The sequence below is a fragment of the Rhinoderma darwinii genome, chromosome 5, assembly GCF_050947455.1.
Source record: "Rhinoderma darwinii isolate aRhiDar2 chromosome 5, aRhiDar2.hap1, whole genome shotgun sequence".
NCBI lineage: Eukaryota > Metazoa > Chordata > Amphibia > Anura > Rhinodermatidae > Rhinoderma > Rhinoderma darwinii.
The window spans coordinates 320,761,685-320,781,449 of NC_134691.1; the positions used below are offsets into that span (position 1 = coordinate 320,761,685).

A 19,765-nucleotide genomic window follows, 5' to 3' on the forward strand; every position below is an offset into this window, starting at 1 on the left:
GCATGGTGCGGAGTGAAAATTACAATTTTCCACTCATATGCCACTTTAGTGCACTACATGTTATGCCCAGTTTGTGCCACTGAAGACAAATACCTCATAAAATATTAACCGGGTTCTCCCGGGTATGGCGATGCCATATCTGTGGACGTAAACTGGTGTTTGGGCACACTGCAGGGCTCAGAAGGGAGGGAGCGTCATTTGGCTTTTGGGGCGCAGATGTAGCTTGGTAGTTGTTCTGTTTGGGGTTTTACTGGTGTTTCAGTTTGTAATGTGGGGGCACATGTAATCTGTGCGGGGTACATCAGGGTACATGTTATCTGTGCGGGGTACATCAGGGTACATGTTATCTGTGCGGGGTACATCAGGGCATAATAAGAGGGTATAATAATGCAGTAAATAAATAATAATCCGCAGATATGTGGCCGGTGTCGCACTGGTAAATGGCGCCCAATCTTATCTGCTTTTGGAACACTCCGCACATTTTGCATCGCCATATTCTGAGAGCCAGAACTGTTTTATTTTTTCACCACCGGAGCTGTGTGAGGGTTTATTCTTTGCGGGACAATCTGTAGTTTTCATTGGTACCATTTTGGGGTACCAGAATTTTTTTTTATCACGTTTTATTCCATTTTTTGGCAAGCAAGGTGACCAAAAACCATCAATTCTGACAATGTTTTTTATTCGTTTTTTTATGGCCTTCACCCTGGGCTATAAATGACCATTATACTTTATTCTGCGGGTCGATACGATTACAGCGATACCAGATGTATATAATTTTGTTATGTTTTGCAGCGTTTGTGCAATAAAATCACTTATTTATAAAATAAATACATTTTTGTGTCACCCTATTCTGAGAGCCATAACGTTTTTATTTTTCAGTCAAAAAAGCGATGTAAGGGCTTGTTTTTTGCGGGACGGGATGTAGTTTGTATTGGTACCATTTTGGCGTACATGCGACTTTTTGATCACTTTTTATTGTATATTTTGGGAGGGTTGGTAACCAAAAAATTGTGATTCGGGCACTGTTTTTTGTTTATTTTTTTTGCGGTGTTCACCGTGCGGGAAAAATAATATTACAGTTTTATAGTTGGGGTCGTTACGAACGCGGCGATACCAAATATGTGTACTTTTTTTAACGTGTTAATTTTTTTCCTATAATAAAAGACTTATTATAGGAAAAAAAGCATTCTTTGTTTATGTCACTTCTAACTTTTATTTTTACACTTTTTAAAAACATTTTTATTATCTTTTTTTAACTTTTTTTACTTGTCCCACTAGGGGACACTTAGACTGGCAGCTCTGATCGCTGCTAGAGTACATTACACTACACACGTAGTGTAATGTGTTCTAACTGTCATTGTGACGTAACCGTCACACTGACAGGAAGCAGAGGAGGAACGGCCGGAGGCTGATCCTCCGAGGCTTCCGTACATGGCAACCCGGAGGTCATTGTCTGGCCTCTGGTTGCCATGATAAGGATCGCCAGCCCCCGCAAATACATGTGGGGGGCTGCCGATCCGCTGTAAACCTCTTCGATGTGGTGATCGCAATCGACCACCGCATCGAAGGGGTTAATTGCCGATTTCAGCGGCGACAGGCCGCTGATCGGCAACGGGGAGAGCAGGGCTGACACCCTGCACAGTTAACCGCCGCTGCGGTGTAGCGCCGCGCGGCGGTTAACTGTTAAAGCGCGGACGTAACTGTACGCCAAGGTGCGCAAAGTTACTGCTCACCTGGACGTACAGTTACGTCCAGGTGCGGGAAGGGGTTAAAGGGTAATTAAATGTTCAAAAAAAACTTGTGACGTCATAGTGACACATCGGAAGTTTTGATCGTTGGGGAGACCCCCATGAAGCAGCAGAAGCTCTTGATTGAGCACTGGGCCGCTTCGTTTTTGATCGGCTTTCCTTGGAGCGGTGTATGGATTTAACGGAAAGTTTATGAGCCCCTGCACCGCTAGCTCGGCTGTCGCTATGACATGGCAAAAGTTTTTTGAAAGTTTAGTTACCCTTAAGTCAGTAATAATAAACATGCTCCTATATTTTAGTTAAAAAGGCTACAATAATTAGGTGCCTAAGGCCTGCTCTACAGCCACCCATTCAGAACAGATCCCTGATTTTTGTGTATGACCCCAACAGAGGCATCGTTTAAACTGAATGTTTACGCATGGGGGAAAAATTTGCCGACAATGGAAAGAATTCACAACTAGGGAAACATGTTATTTTACCAGAACCATTGCAGGACCAGAAGTCACCTAGCCTTACTGTTGGGGAGAAGCTCTCACCACAGAAATAACCTGCATATCCTAATACATTAAGAACTTGGTACCAGAGCACGGATCTTGGGAGCTGCAGATGGTCGTTGTTAACACTGCTTTGAAGGAAATTTCCAGCAGGTCTATACATCTACGAATCCATATGCAGAGCTGCCCTATGGACATTATGGATGTAAAGCAGCAATTCTCCATAAATTGCAGGTGCTGTCTCCCAGAAGGATCCTCGCAGAGCCAAGAAGAAGAATCTATGCCAATTGAATGTGTATCGGCGATGTAAGAGCCTATTGGATGTGCCATGCTAAAATTTTTGGGCCAATCTATTGTCTTGTATTAACTCAGTAACAATCCCACCAAAGAAATATAACATGCATGACCTATCACAGGTACACAGTCTTAAAGACGATGTCTGGGGATATACAAAAAGGTATTTTTCACCAGAAACAGCACCACTCCTGCCCATAGGCAGTGTCTGGTAGTGCAAGCAGTCCCTTGAATGAAGCGGAGCTTCAATACCAGAAACAGCCATGTGTAACCTGCCCATACAGAAGCATTACGTGAGCCACTATCCCCCTGCCCCACCCGCGGATGCCAAGGTAAGGCTGTCAACTATCGGTAAATTCACAGAGTCCATAAAAATAAGGGACTTTTTTCTAGTTTCCATTATAAATGGATGCGTTTGTGATTAAGCAGGAGGAGCATGTGGCAGGATCCATTAGCCCGACGAAGGCTCCAGGAGTGTTTTTTTTGGTCTCTCTCGGGCCGATATACCTTTTTGTTTTAGGTATGGAATAGCGTAGTAGACTACCTTATTCCATGCAACGAGATCTCAGAGAATACCATATACCGCGCAGTATACATTTTTTTTCTTTTTTAACATGGGAGCCTATGGGGTGACGTACATTGTAATAGTCATCATTCTACAGTTCATAATAAATGAAGCCCGTGTGTTCATATTAGTAGCGGAGTACATTATTTTTTTTTTATGATCACTAAAGTGCTTTGTTATTTCATTCTAATTTAAAAGCTATGTACACCTTTTGAAATCATTATTATTTTTTTTTAATCAGTGTGTTTGGTGCAACTTTCAAAATTCTTTTTATTAAACATTATTTTTACTTTTTGAGATCCAGCTGCTTTGTATCCTGTATACACAGCCGCTGTATCTAGCGCTTAAACTGTATCCGTCAGGTCCAGCGGGCGAACGGGTTCAGTGTCAGCGGGTCCTGCATGTGTCTGTTACCGATCACATCCAAGTTCATAACTTGCGCAGGACCTGACGACACTGGAACCCGCCAGTCCCGCGGACCTGACCGATTCAGGTCTTAGCGCACGATACACCTGCTGTGTATACAGGATACAAAGCAGCTGTATCTCAAAAAGGAAGAATAATTTTTAATAAAAGTAATTTGAAAGTTGCACCAATCACACTGATTAAAAAAATAAAAAAAATAAATAAAAAGATTTCAAAAAGGTGTACATCGCCTTTAATAAAACAAACAATAAAGATCCTACACAATAATGCTCGCCATATACAGACACATAGTGGTGACTGAATAACGTTATTTCTGATATTAGTGGTCTCTAAATGATAAAGGCCGGGTAAGATTACGGCAGCAATAATGTTCTGCCAACGCCTCCCTTCCCAATGTGAACTTGGATTTACACCGATAAACTATCTGTTTAATTGTCCTTGCCTCGGCGACTTTATCTCACACGTGCGGCCTAAAAGCCTTGGCTGTTCCACAGAGCATGCACTCGCCATTAAATGATTATCTGTGCAGCATGCTATTGTGGAGCCGAGGCCCTGAATCTCCAGACTCCGAAAGTGCAACCGTGTTTTAATCTAAAGAGTTTGCTGTGAAAGATGGCACCCTTCATCCTTCTCCTTGAAAAGAAGCCGTTCCAGGCAGAATAAAATGTCACTCAATAACCAGTGCACAGCTTAAAAGCCCATTTACATCTCGACTTGTGGGTTCTGGTAGGTTCAAGGGAGAAAATAGTCTTTAGATGTAAAGACCTCCCACCTAGACATTGAATTAATGCAGTTCCACTGTATAAAAAAAACGCGGACATGAAATCTCATCAATACAGCATTCGGAGAGTTAAGTAAAGTGCACTTATGGCAATTTATTTTCCTCTTTAACCAAAGTGACTTGTATTCCCACTACAGATACCAGCATAAGAGTACAGAAGACGGGGGAGGGAGCATTTGAGGAGTGGTAAATCCAAGTTGTAGTGTGCCGAGGTATAAATCCTGCTAGATAACCCTTGGAGTAAAATGCTACACCTCAAATCCCATCTGCCGTTCGGCACAAAAATGGCGCTGTAGGTACATCTATTACTGGTGAACAAAGAGTTCTGAACGGAGATCTTCCAAGCTACAAAGAAGGATCATACAAAAAGAAAAGCCATAACTGCAGCGCCACTGCAGGTGAAACGATGCATTACACAGATCCCATCGAAATCAATGCGTTGTCCATGTACCACATGGGTGTTTTGGGTTCAAAGCGAGAGGCGCTCTTTGTAGCCGCTCGTCACTCTGGCTAATATCTGAGGGTCCTGAATAGGAGACTCCCAGTATTCCCACACAATCATCTCATGGGGTATTTGAAAATGAGTTTTCTAAATCCCCCAAAAATTGTACATGGTTTCAGAAAGAAATGCTGCCAATAGAAGAAGAAAAATGCTTCGAGACACTGATCAACATGCGACGTCAGCCGCTAACACAGGAATGACTGGCTTGTCTCGAGTTAAGCTGACCATACGTTAGAGGTTTTAGACGGCCATTTTCTGAACGACTTGTAGTTTCTGATCAGTCTGGGAAGGTTGTCATTCTGGACGATAACTCTATAAGTTCAAACCACAAATCGCCGATCGATCGTGGCCCGATCTGATCCAACTTTTCCACAGATATCGGTCTTTGGTAAACGTCATGGTTGTTAACGAAAATGTGCCGACGACTGGCAGAAAATCTCTAGTGTATGGACAGCTTTATTCTGGCTGAACAGAGGTCCTTACAATAGAGCAAAATACGGAATTCATTTTACCCACCTGATCCGACAGGAGAAGAGCCAACGCTCAAGCTCTGGAGGCTGCCATTCCTGAGCAACGTAGGGGACCTCTGGAGGCCAGAACTGGCTATACTGCCCGCAGCAGAGGCCACAGAGGATGTTGGTGAAGCGGAGGAAATAGACAGATTGGACATACTGTCTTGATTCTTGCTGCCTTTTGGTCGGCCGGGCCCATGTTTAGTCGGTTTACTTCCTTTCCTCCTTTTCTCTTTTACTGCATCTTCTTCCACCATGGAGGATTGTACCCGCTTATATCCTGATACAGTAAGGCTTGAATTAACATAATCTCCAGGAACACTATCAAAGTTTTTGGTCTGGAAAGACATAACTGGATTTGATGGAAAGCCCATTAAGGAATTATAACTGCTAACTGCCCCTTCCTGCAGTCCTGACTCCCCTTTGGATGTATCTTTGGTTGGCGGGATCTGCTGAGGGTAGTGATAGGCATCAGTCCGCAGTTCCGAATCTGTGAAACTCAGAAAGTCTTGGGGTGACTGCACGGAGCTTCCAGAAGAAGACTTAACACTACTTGGTGTTCCCGAAAAACTACCTAAAAGACAAAACAAAAAAAAGAAGGTATAAAAATACATGCAATGCTTGCGAATAGATAAAAGGTGAAGAGATAAACCTACTTTAGCATACACTAAAATAACAAATGCGTCTTCCATTGGAGTAAATATTCTTATCCAATCCCTGTTAGAAAAAAAAGAAACAGGAATACGTCGTATTATATCCCATAGTACACAATCTCAGTGCTGCACTGCAGCAGATACATGCACAAAGGCCGGGCACACACACGCTGTTTTTGAAAGAAAGCCGAAATTTTTTTCTAACCCTGGAAAACCACTTAAAAAAATAAAAATAAATACGACTAAACTGCACGTGCTGAAATATGTGAACATACCGTTAATGGACAGGTATAGCCTGTTATATACGTACAATGGATTTGGGCAGAATCAACTAACTGGTAACTGATCAGAAATGCCCTTCCGGAAAAAAAAACCAAGAAGGCTCAGTGCTTCGCGCTACTCTCTTGAAGCGGTAGGGCCCTGGGTTTCAATCCAACGAAGGACAACATCTGCATGGAGTTTGTATGTTCTCCCCATGTTTGTGTGGGTTTTCTCCGGGTTCTCCCACACTCCAAAAACATACAGATTTTAACCCCTTAAGGACGCAGCCTATTTTTGCCCTTAAGGCTCAGAGCCCATTTTTCAAATCTGACATATTTCACTTTATGTGATAATAACGTCGGAATGCTTAAACCTATCCAAGCGATTCTGAGATTGTTTTCTCGTGACACATTGGGCTTCATGTTCGTAGTAAAATTTGGTAGATATATTCAGTGTTCATTGGTGAAAAATTGCAAAATGTAGATAAAATTGTGAAAAAATAGCATTTTTCAGAATTTAAATGCATCTGCTTGTAAAACAGACGATTATACCACCCAAAATAGTTACGAGCTCATATTTCCCATATGTCTACTTTAGATTGGCATCGCTTTTTGAACATTCTTTTATTTTTCTTGGATTTTACATGGCTTAGAACATAAACTGCAATTTCTCATATTTTTAAGAAAATTTCAAAAGCCTTTTTTCAAGGTACCTCTTCAGTTCTGAAGTGGCTTTGTGGGGCCTATGTATTAGAAACCCTGATAAAACACCCCATTTTAAAAACTAGACCCCTCATAGTATTCAAAACAGCATTTAGAAAGTTTTTTAACCCTTCAGGCATTTCACAGGAATTAAAGCAAACTGGAGGTGAAATTTGCAAATTTCATTTTTCTTGCTGAAGTTCAATTTCATTACATTTTTTTTCTGTAACACAGAAGGTTTTACCAGAGAAACACTACTAAATATGTATTGTCCAGATTCTGCAGTTTTTAGAAATGTCCCACATGTGGCCCTACTGTGCTCGTGGACTAAAACACAAGCCCTAGAAGCAAAGAAGCACCTAGTGCATTTTGAGTACTCTTTTTTATAATAATATATTTTAGGCAGCATGCCAGGTTTGAAGAGGTGTTGAGGTGCCAAAACAGTAGGAATCCCCCAATAGTGACCCATTTTGGAAACTACACCCCTCAAGGAATTCATTTATGGTTGTTGTTACCATTTTGACCGCACAGTTTTTTCACAGCACGTATTTGAATTGGGCTGTGAAATAAAAAAAATGACATTTTTTCCAATAAAATGTCATTTGTGATCAAAATTTCTTATTTTCACAGGGAACAAAATACCCCATTTGTGGTGATAAACTGCCATTTGGGCCCATGGGAGGGCTCAGAAGGAAAGGAGCGCTATGTGTTTGTTGGAGTCCAGATTAGCTGGATTGGTTTTCGGGTGCCATGTCGCATTTGCAGAGCCCCAGAGGTATCAAAGCAATGGAAACCCACCAGAAGTGACCCCATTTTGGAAACTACACCCCTCAAGGAATTCATTTATGGGTAATGTGACCATTTAGACCCCATAGTTTCTTCACAGAACTTATTTGAATTGGGCTGGGAATTAAAAAAAGTATATATTTTTTCCAATAATATGTCGTTTTAGCTCAAAAATTCTTATTTTCACAAGAAATAAAATACTCCATTTTGTTGCCCAATTTGTCCTGAGTGCAGCAATACCCCATTTGTGGTGATAAACTGCCATTTGGGCCCATGGGAGGGCTCAGAAGGAAAGGAGTGCTATTTGTTCTTTGGAGTCCAGATTTTGCTGGATTGGATTTCGGGTGCCATGTCGCATTTGCAGAGCCCCAGAGGTATCAAAGCAATGGAAACCCACCAGAAGTAACCCCATTTTGGAAACTACACCCCTCAAGGAATTCATTTATGGGTGTTGTGACCATTTTGACCCCATAGTTTTTTCACAGAACTTATTTGAATTGGGCTGGGAATTAAAACAAAATATGTAGTTTTGGCTGAAAATGTCTTATTTTCACAAGAAACAAAGTACCCCATTCTGTTGCGCAATTTGTTCTGAGTGCCGCAATACCCCATTTGTGGTGATAAACTGCGGTTTGGGCCCATGGGAGGGCTCAGAAGAAAAGGACCACCATTTGGCCTACTGGGGATTTTCTGGTGTGAAGTCATGTATGCAGAAGCCCCTGAGGTACCAGTACAGTTGAAACCCGCAAGAAGTGACCCCGTTTTAAAAGCTGCACCCTTAAGGCATTCATCTAGAGGTGTAGTGAGCATTTTGACCGGAGACATAGACCCCATAAACTGTAATGTGGGTTCTCCTGGGTACGGCAATATCCTACATGTGGCTGTTATCAGCTGCTAGGGCACACAGCAGGGCCCAGAGGGGAAAGACGAGGGGGGATAAGCTGTGCGGAGTACATCAGGATAAGTAAAATTGGGGTAAATTATAAACCAAGGGATGTATGATACATTTTAAAACACTCTTTCATACAGCGCTCTGGTTTTTCGGGACACGTGTCACATTGATATATTGTGTCCTCCCTTATCCCCCTCTTATAGCAGACTTTGTACCTCTTTTGACTTCTTCCCTTCTTGCCAATTTGGGGAACTTCTCCTGGAAAGTGTTGCCCTGGTACGATGCGTGTGGCCTCGCCTCCAGAAGTACAGGGTGCCCCCCTTCTTGGTCCCTAAAGATTAGGTTCTTGATAACCACCTCTTGAAATTCCAGGAAAGTTCCCCTATGGCCTGTACACCGACGTAGCACATACGCATTGTACAATGCCATCTGTATGATGTGCCCGGCCAGCTTATTATACCACACCGCATGGCGCTGTAGGGCTTCAGGACTTGATCTGACAAGTCCACCCCTCCCATGTACCTATTGTAGTCCAGGATGCAGTCTGGTGTGGGGGTCTCTGTACTGGTACCTCGTACAGGTACATGGGTACTGGTGTGACATCTCTCGTCTTGCACTTGACACACAATATGTTGCTGCTAGATTGTGCCCTGCGCTCTCCCCTGCTTGTTTGCCCAAGCAGAGTCTTAGGGAGGCCTCTCAGGTTTCTTCTAGCAGTGCCGCATGCCGCAGGACTTCTGGAAGCGAGGCAGTTGAAGAGAGGGACGCTGGTATAATAATTATCCAGGTAGAGGTGGTAACCCTGGTCCAGCAGTGGGTGCACCAAATCCCACACAATTTTTGCATTAACTCCCAGTAAGGGGGGGCATTCTGGGGGCTGAATACTGGTGTCCTTCCCTTCATAGATCATAAATCTGTAGGTATACCCTGATGCACTCTCACACAACTTATACATCTTCACACCATACCGTGCCCTCTTACTCGGCAGGTACTCGCGGAATTGAACCCTCCTTTTAAAATGTACCAAAGACTCATCAATAGAAATACACTTCTCGGGGGTGAATGCTGGGAAAACCGGGCACTGAAATGGTCTAATAGGGGTCTCTGTTTATACAAACGGTCAAAACTGGGGTCATCTCGGGGTGGGCACGGCTCATTATCAGTACAATGTAAGAAGCGAAGTATTGCCTAATTTTATTTATTTTTTTAGGTTCCAGTTCAGTTCTGAAGTTGCTTTGAGGGGCCCATATATTAGAAACCCCTATCAAACACCCCATTTTAGAAACTAGACCCCTCAAAGTATTCACAACAGCATGTAGAAAGTTTATGAACCCTTTAGGTGTTTCACAGAAATTTAGAGCAAAGTAGAGGTGAAGTTTACATTTTTTTTTGTCAGAAAATCCTCTTTATACCATTTTTTTTATAACACAAAAGGTTTTACCAGAGAAACGCAACTTAGTACTTACTACCCAGATTCTGCAGTTTTGAGAAATATCCCACATGTGGCCCTAGTGCAGTAATGGACTGAAGCACCGGCCTCCGAAGCAAAGGAGCACCTAGTGGATTTTGAGGCCTCTTTTTTATTAGGCACCATGTCCGGTTTGAAGAGCTCTTGTGGTGCCAAAACATTGGAAACCCCCCAAAAGTGACCCCAATTTGGAAACTAGACCTTGAGGAATCCATTGTAGTTTTCTTGGGGTGCATGCAGCTTTTTGATCAGTTTTTAGTCTATTTTTAGGTGGCGTGGTGAACTAAAAAACAGAAATTGTACTATTGTTTTTTTATTCCATTTTTTTTACAGCGTTCACCGTGCGCTATAAATGACATTCACTTTATTCTGCGGGGCGATACGATTATGTCAATACCAGATGTTTATAGTTTTTTTTTATGTTTTATGGCGTTTGCACAATAAAATACGTTTTGTAAAAAATCATTCACTTTTTGTGTTACCTTATTCTAAGAGCCAGAACTTTTTTATTTTTACATCAATAAAGCCGTGCCAGGACTTGTTTTTTGCGTAACGAACTGTAGTTTCGATCATTACCATTTTTAGGTACATGCGACATTTTGATCTCTTTTTATTCCATTTTTTGGGAGGTGAAGTGACCAAACAATTGTGATTCTGGGACGGTTTATTATTATTTTCTTTTACGGCGTTCACCGTGCGGGATAAATAACGAAATAATTTTGTAGTTCAGGCCGTTACGGACGCGGCGATACCCATTATGTATAGTTTATTTGTTTGTTTATATATTTTTATTAATAATAAAGGGCTGATAAGGTAAAAAGGGGGATTTTTACTTTTAAAACAATTATTTTCTTATTTTTACACATCTTTTTTTACTTTTTTTTTACTTTATTACTTTGTCCCACTAGGGGACTTGAGGGCAGGAGGCCCTGATCGCTATTCTAATACACTGTACTACATGCGTAGTGCAGTGTATTAGAACTGTCAGCTACTCACTGACAGCAAGCATAGTGGGTCCTGACTTCGTCAGGACCCACTAGGCTTCCGTCTATGGCATAGCCGGACGCCATTGTTTGGTGTCCGGTTGCCATAGTCACCATCGCCGGCCGCTATCGTGTAGCAGGCCGGCGATGGCAGCTTAACCCCTAAAAAGCCGCGATCTCTATTGAACGCAGCTTTTAAGGGGTTAATCAGCGGGGACACAGCGATCGGTGCCCGCTGTAGGAGCTGTGACAGCTGCTGTACGAGACAGCAGCTGTCACAGCTCCTGTATGTGTCGGGAGGACAGCCGAAACGGCCGTTACTCCCGAGACGTACTATTAGGTCATGGAGCGCGAACGATACAGCTGCCATTACCTAATAGTACGTCCAGGAGCGGGAAGGGGTTAAATGGTGTCCCTGAAATTGGCCCGAATGTGTATGTCTGAGATAGAAAAATTACATTGTGAGCCCAATTGAGGACAGGGACTAATATTTGTGATTCCTCTCTCTCTTTTTGCGGTTGTCAGATTAATACATGTCACAGTATCAGCAAGATCAAAAATAAATAACGGTCTAATTTTTTGCAATTGTTTTAAACAATCCAAATATTTTTTATTTTATTAAATCTTTTTCTAATTTCATTTTTCAATTACTGTTCAATGAATCATCCTCTTCCTGGGCGGCTTTTGGCTGCTCAACAAAAAAAATAAAAAAAAGAAGCGGCATGCTCTTTCTTCGAGCAGTTTCCACCTCTGACCTGCCATTGAAATCAATGGGAGGCAGGAAAAACCTGCAGCATTTTTTGCTCGCGGTCCTAGCATTATATTGAACACCGCAAAAAAAGCGTTAAAACATTGAAGGAATTTTTGAGGCAGATTTTTTTCTGCCTGCAAAAAACTCCATGTGAACTAGGCCTAAAAGATATAGGAGACGACATCTTTACATTTCCTTTAACTGAACTCATTTTCAAATACTTACAGCAAAAACGGGTAAAAAAAAAAAAGTAACACCAGAGGTGTAGTGGGAAAAAAAAAAAAAAAAAAAGGTAACCAGGCATTAGCTCATCAGGAATAAATATTTTAACTGTAATCCAATAAAATATTTTATTGGATTTTAGACCAATACAGAATTAGCAGAGCTGAAATTTATAGCAGACGTAACGGAGAACAGGGCTTGAAAATAAAAAAAGTTGGCATGCCCTTCCCCAACCTTCTCTGATCTTTGATTGCCTCCAAAAAGTTGACAAATGGGTAGTAAATATTAGACGGCTCGTCCGCTCTGCGCAGGAGAAGCTGCAAGACAACCACTATTTTATCACTTAATTAGCAGCTCAGTAAAATGGGTTTCCATTAGCCGATCTGACTGTCACCATCTGCCTTTCTTTTAGCCTTTTGTTTTTACAGCTGCTGTTAAGAGCTCATTAGGATTCTAGAACTTCTAATCCTATATAGCGATGGAAGGGTTTCTGCAAACTCTTTTTTTCCCCTCTTAAACAGCAACTGAATTATGTTGAATATGACAAAATCTGAAAAGCGCTACAGTACAGAATGGAAGAGTTGGATCTGGAGCCAAAATCCTGTGCCAAATGATTCAGTCATGTTAGAGGAAGGGGAAAAAAAACAAAAAACAGAAAATCTTAACTGTAAAAGTATTTTTGGATACGGATTCTAAGCAGCAGAACATTAGTGTCTTCCTCGCATCAATGGACCTGCTCAAAGATCGGACACTTGGAATTTTGTAACTAGACCAGAAGAAAAACGGGGGGAATTTTTGAAGACTGGTGTTTTTCGTAAGCCAGTCTTAATAAATGTGTCGGCGTTTACTCCATTCATTCAGTCGATTAAGACACAAAACCTCTTAATAAATGTGACGCACCTTTCAGCGGGGTGCCCCAACTCGGCTCCCTTATCACTCCAGCACCACGTGTACAAAGACCTGACGCCGAGCAGCATCGCATGCAACGTCCTGACGCTGCCCGGTCCTTGTGTGAACGCTGCGGTACTGGTAAGGAACTTAGGCCCCATGCACACGAACGTATGTTTGAGGCCGAAATTTACCAACAAATCAGCAGGTGAATTGCAGCCCCATTTATTTCAATGGGCCCATGCACACGACTATGGTTTCCACGGTAAGTGCATTGCCCAGGAGCCTGGATTGCAAAAATATCGGGCATGTCTTATGACAGCCGCATCTTGCTGTCCAGGCCCGTTGAAATTAATACACATGGCAATGTGCACGGCCCGTGATTTGAGGGCAGCCATGGGTGACACTACACGGCCGTCCGAGCCGCAAGTCACGGTCCGTGCACACCACTATGGTCGTGTGCATGAAGCCTTAAAGTGGCACTGGCCAAAAAAATATTTCTCTACATATTGTGCGGTACCCCTTCCCCATGTACCGGATTGGAGATGCTATTAGATATATATATATATATCTATACAAAAAAAACAATTATTTTTATCATCAACGGTTGGATCCTGCAGCCCATGTGACTGTAAGGTGACCCCCTTGCGGTGAGCTTAGGTTTATGTGTAATGTGGTGATCCCGTGTGTGGGGTGTCATTCTGCAGACTATCGCTCATTCACACAGAGCTAGGCACAGTATAACACTAAGCAATGGAAGCAGAAACTTCCTGATCGAGAAGGTAGAAAAACATGGCTGCTGTGCTAAGACGACAAAGGATGAATGTTTTAGAAAGTAAGTGGATGTCGCTATAAATAAGAGCAGGGATTGTATATGAACACTGGTGAATATCAGAATTAAGCCTTATTCAGACGAACGTGTGGAAACCAACCCGTTTTTCACATCCGAGCTGCCCCCGTTTTCACTATAGACTTGTGTCTATTGGGATCCGTGAAAACGGAAGAAAATAGGACATGTTCTATTTTGCAATGAACCCTTCACACGGTCCGTTCAAACAACGGCCGTGTGAACGGCCCCATTGAAATACATGTGTCCACATGACGCCCGTTGTTTTAAGGGTCGTCACATGGACATATTCTACGTTCGTCTGATTAAGGCCTTATAGGCTGAAGTGCTCTTAATGAGGTAAGAATATAGATTTGCAAATACCCGATCACAGAATTCTGGGTTTACAAAGGGGTTCCCCATTCTGAACAATCATCGATTACCCAGAGTGAATAGCATCTACAAAGAGCACCTCTCACTGGGAGACTCCGCACATCCATGCACCACGCAGACAGCCCATTGATTTCAACAAGAACTCTGTAATGTTTTATTTTTCCCGTGGGGGCGCTGCAGGGAAAATTAACACTTGTTGCCAGATTACAGCTATTTGCTGGGGGTCGCAGCAGCGATACACCCTGTGATCAGCTTATAGCTAGGGGGCCCTTGTGACACAAAGGGATCGTCTAAAGCGGGCTACCCCTTTAAAGCTTAAAATAAACATAGTCGACAAGTTCTTTCAAAAACATGGCTTCACTCCTAGAATTTATTTCAACCTTCTCAGAAATCGCAAGAAAAGATCATAGAAAGGGGAAAATAGGAGAGGTGGATTCCCTTTAAAAAAATAACCAATAAAAAGTGAAAACTAATGTTTAAACCCAACCTACTGGCAGAGAAAAATACGATCACCATATACCTGAATGTGACTTTCAGCACACGTATAGGAGGTTTCATTGATATGAGCAGGCTCCCCCGGGTAACATTATTCCACCTATGTCCGGATTATCTATAGTAAACTGCACAAATACAACTGATCCTCTTGTTTATTGTCAGAATATAATAATAGTTCATGTAATATAGTAAAATGTGGTGGCGTTCAGGATGGTGCAAATGTGTTCCATGTTGCAATAAGGCAGGCGTTATATTCCACTAGCTCTTACATAAACTACTAAATACAGATGTAACAGAGCTGAGTTTGCCATCTGGCTCACCTCACAGAGTAACATTACAAAGCATCACTCGTGGTTTTTAGGGGCTGTAACTAAATTATCCTAATTTATAGAGCTATCAAAATGCACTATGAAGTAGACCGATTCAGCTCTGCTACATCTAGGCCTAAGCACATCATAACCAGTAAGCCTACTCCTGGACCGATGTACGTACAGCTAAAGGACATGCTTCATTACCTTGCTGGAAGGGACTGGTTGCTGCGGCAGAACATGCAGTGTTTCTGCCGCTGACGGACTTCCGGCCGCGCTGAATGGCGTTGTGAATTGCCGTCTTCTTGGGTTTGCTCTCGGACATTCGTGTTTCCAAAGCATCTTTCACGCTTGATGGATGTGCAGAAACCTCTTGGAAATTTGCATTTGTGAACCGCGCTGCAGTTTCCTCCAAACGCTTTACTGAGCTGGTCACCGAGTTGTTGTTATTGTTGGTGCTGCAGCTGAACGACTGAAAGTTGGAGACAAGAGGGTTAATACGTTGATTTCACCAGGGTGTGATGATTTCTAGTATTTTAACTTTAGAAAACGAATGTTCTATGGCAATGCTATGATTACATAGCGAGTTTTACTAACATCTCTGTGGGTTAGTTATTGTAAGGCCCCCTTTATACTGCGTTTTTCCTGTACATTTGACGTAAGCGTCAAGAATGCTCCCGACGCATACATGTAAGGTACCTATATACAGACGGAGGCCAAAAGAGTTGTTTGTTTTATATATATATATATATATATATATATGTTGGGTATGCCTTTTCTTTTCCACTTGATAGACTATATCCAGAGGCATTCAGTAAAAAAACGTATACGACAAATGTATATGGTGTTTAATATTATAGTCTATGGGAGATGGATGCCACTGTATGGCATACGTCACAGACATCCATTTAACGTCTTGTGCATTTTAATAGCTTTTCATGGCTGTATTAAACAGATGCCTAACACAGCGGCATCGTCAACCATAGGCTATAATGGAATCCGTTTAATCGATAAGTCATGAGTGTTTTTGACGTATGCATTAAAAAGGACACCATTATAGTCTATGGGAGATGGATGCCACTGTTAGGCATCGGTCTTATATATCCGTCGCCCATAGACTATAATGGCATTTGTTTAATGAATACGTTAGGTCTCCAACGGATACGTCATCTCTCACAGCCTCCGCTTCACGTGTCTGTCGGGAACTTTTCTTGGCGTATACATCATGGGGACCATTGAACGCAGTCTGAAAAGAGACTTTTTAGAATAGATACTGGTGCTAATAAACCTAAAGCTGGCAAATCGCCAGTGGTGTCATACACACGACCGTAATGGTTTTGCGGGCGGCAAAACCACGGATCTGTTGCGGTCCATTAGACCGCAAAAAAACATGTGTGTGTCATCAGAATTCACCCCAAAAATTAAAAAAGATTTCACCAGTTTAGTGAAGCGGCAAATCCAGACCGTAAAAAGACCTGACCTGAGTCTGAGTTTTTGTGTTCTGCATTTTGCGGCCCCAGTATACGGATCCGTAAAAACCAGGGTCATGTGCCTGGGGTCATAGAAACTAATGGGTCCGCGACATATCCACAAAAAATGCAGATCAATTGCGGACACAAATGCACAGCTGTGTGAACGAGGCCTTTAAACTATCACACAAGTTGTTTTTTTTACAGGCAAAAGAAAGAAGAAAAAAACAAACAAACAAAACACGACCAAAATAATAGTTCATAAACAAAATCGATAGAGCAGCAAACGGCATAAACCAAGGTTACAGATGTGGTTCTAGTAAACATCACAATGACCGTAATTTGTACTGATCTGTTCCAATCAATTACCATCATTACATTATAAAAGCCCAAATCAATAAAAACATTCAACATGCCTTCCTAATTACACCGGGGTGATCAAAAACGCAGAGTCCGGGGCAGACACGCGCTCCGCAGGCAGAAACATTAGCAATTGTTTACCCATTTAAAATGTTGTTAGACAAACTTTTCATATACTATACGTAAGTACTAAAATAACCCAAACTACACTGTGCTTCAGAGCCTCCGGCTGGTGACCGCGGCCCATTAGGGTGTTTTTGATGATGAGTAGTGCAGTCTGCAGCGCTATTCTTGCTATCAATCACACTGGAACCTCAACGAACCCCATTAAAGTGAATGGGGTCGGTCGTGGTTTGCTGGTATCTGTTTAGCGTCGGACTCAGCAGAGCGGTTATGCCACCATCATAAACACAACCTATCAATCCATCCCTTCTTCATGAATCACATATGACGTTTTCTGCCGCGGCCAGATGTGCGATGTTTAATAAATGAATGAAATTCTCCAATTACACATCGTATAAGATAAATCACAGCTCTAGGTGCGATGATTTTTGGTGCTTTTACCCAATAGACCTCAAACTAAATAAAACATTTTACAGATTCTGTTTTATTCAAATAAATTTAGGGACATTTCCTGAATCTTTAAACTCCCCAAAACTCACGTCATACCGGCTGTTCTTGGTGCAGCTTTGTGTGGGGCACAGAGATGACATCCCGGCCAGTATCGATCAAAAAGTGTCTCTTTATTGTGCCCAAAAAAGGCATACAGACCGATGGGAGCAACGTTCCCACCCAAAATAGAGGCAAGTATGTGTTAGGCCTCATGCATACGACCGTGTTTTTGCGTCCACAATTCAGCCGAAAAATGCGGATGAATCGCGGACCCATTCATTTCTATGGGCCCATGCACATGACCGTGGTTTACACGGTCTGTGCATTGGCCGGGAGCCCGGACCGCAAAACAAATAGGACATGTCATTACACAGGCCGCATTTGGGGTCCGTCTAACTAAAACAAATGTGTGCACGGTCCGTGATTTGCGGACGGCTGACACTCCGCGGCCGCCCGTGCCATAATCACGGATCGTGCCCATGATGCCTTAAGCTGCAGTCTCGGCCGGATGGAGCTTGACAAGGTCTGTGCCACTATTTTGGATCCAAACATTGCTGCTATTAGTCTGTATGCACTTTTGGGTACAATAAATACTTTTTATTTTAGCGGTCGCTGCTATTTATTTTTGACGTGTCCAATATTCACAAATGAAGCGTTGGCAGACACGTTATACAGAGGAACGCCCGCGGACACACAGACACTAAACAGACAACTCATCTCTTCCTCACTCACTCCAATATTTCAGCATAAACCATGAATGACCTGTGCTACTAAACAACGGAGACTTCTGACCACTGAGATTATTTGGTTTAGGCCCATTCAGGAGACATTCCTCGCACTGGCCGGCTCTCGAGCTGGTGGTTTTATTTTTCATACATCCCTTTGTGCCTGCAGATGTTCCCAAGATCCTATTCCTTCAAACACAGGTGTGCGGAATACATTGAAAACCAAAAGATTTTTTTTCTTTAGGAACCACTTAACATAACTGACCACCCAGCGCATTTCTAAGCCAAGATTATACGTGAAAGAAGCCACGTTGTTACAAAGGTATTCATGTGCAAGGGAGTTTACTTATGTTTTTTGGTCATATAAGAAGCAGAACGGGGGTCCAAAATGTCATTTAAAACGCCGAAACAATTTTACCACAAGATATACCTGAAGCTGCTCATCCTGAGCTTCATGGTTTGTGAGTAAATTGCCAAAACTATAGTGACCTATGAAGGCTATACACATCCGGTAGCAACATTTAACCTCTCCCAACTCCTCCAGAAATCCGCACATGATATTGTAAGAAGCGGGACACATTTATATACTGTAACCTGAAGTGTAATCACAACTCAGCCCTACACATTACATTGATGGTGGGGGATCTTATATTAGGAATAGACCCACTGATGGACTAATGTGCACGGAGGCCGTCAGAATATCAATGCCTCATGTTTATTCTTGTATTAACCCCTTCCCCCTGCTTGCATTCTGGGCCCTAATGACCAAGCCATTTTTTACGTTTTTCCATCGTCACATTCGAAGAGCTATAACTTTTTTATTTTTGCGTCGACATAGCCGTATAAGGTCTTGTTTTTTTGCGGGACAAGTTGTACTTTTTAATAGCACCATTTTGGGGTACATATAATTTATTCATTAACTTTTATAAACTTTTTTTTTTGGGGGGGGGGGGGGGATAGAAGAAAACATGAAATTTTGCCACTATTTTTGCGTCCTAAATCTATGTCGTTTATCATGTGGTATAAATAACACAATAACTTTATTCAACGGGTTGTTACGATTGCAAAGATACCAAATGTGTATAGATTCTGTATGTTTTACTACTTACACAGTAAAAACACTTTTTTTTCCAAGGTTATTTGTTTGTGTCTCCATATTTGAAGAGCCGTAACCTTTTTATTGTTCTGCGGATGCAGTTGTATGAGGGACGAGTTTTTATTGGTACCATTTGAGAGTAGATGCGACTTTTTGATCACTTTTTATCACATTTTTTTAAAGTCAGGATTAACAGAAAACAGCAATTTTTCCATTGTTTTTTATTTTCTTTTTTACGGCGTTCACCGTGCGGGTTAAATAATGTAACAGCTTTATAGTCGGGGTCGTTACGGTCGTGGCGATACCAAATATATGTAACTTTTTTGCTTTATTGTGTTTTTTTTTTTAATAGTAAAGCGTTTTGTAATGGGAAAAAGTGGGTTTTTCATTTTTATATTCACTTTTTTTTTTTTATTAAAGAGGCTCTGTCACCAGATTTTGCAGCCCCTATCTGCTATTGCAACAGATCGGCGCTGCAATGTAGATTACAGTAACGTTTTTATTTTTAAAAAACGAGCATTTTTGGCCAAGTTATGACCATTTTTGTATTTATG

General features: G+C 42.0%; 1 protein-coding gene across 6 annotated transcripts in view; it reads right to left on the reverse strand.

Moving 5' to 3' along the window:
* The window catches only part of MLLT10 (MLLT10 histone lysine methyltransferase DOT1L cofactor), a 216,530-nt gene that overhangs the window by 56,642 nt on the left and 140,123 nt on the right, over positions 1-19,765 (reverse strand). For all 6 annotated transcript variants that reach the window (XM_075827571.1, XM_075827575.1, XM_075827572.1 and 3 more), the window contains 2 exons: positions 15,157-15,421; positions 5,327-5,896 (listed from right to left, as the gene is read on the reverse strand). In XM_075827571.1, the coding sequence (XP_075683686.1) occupies positions 5,327-5,896; positions 15,157-15,421 (835 nt within the window). The remainder of the gene's footprint in view (positions 1-5,326; positions 5,897-15,156; positions 15,422-19,765) is intronic.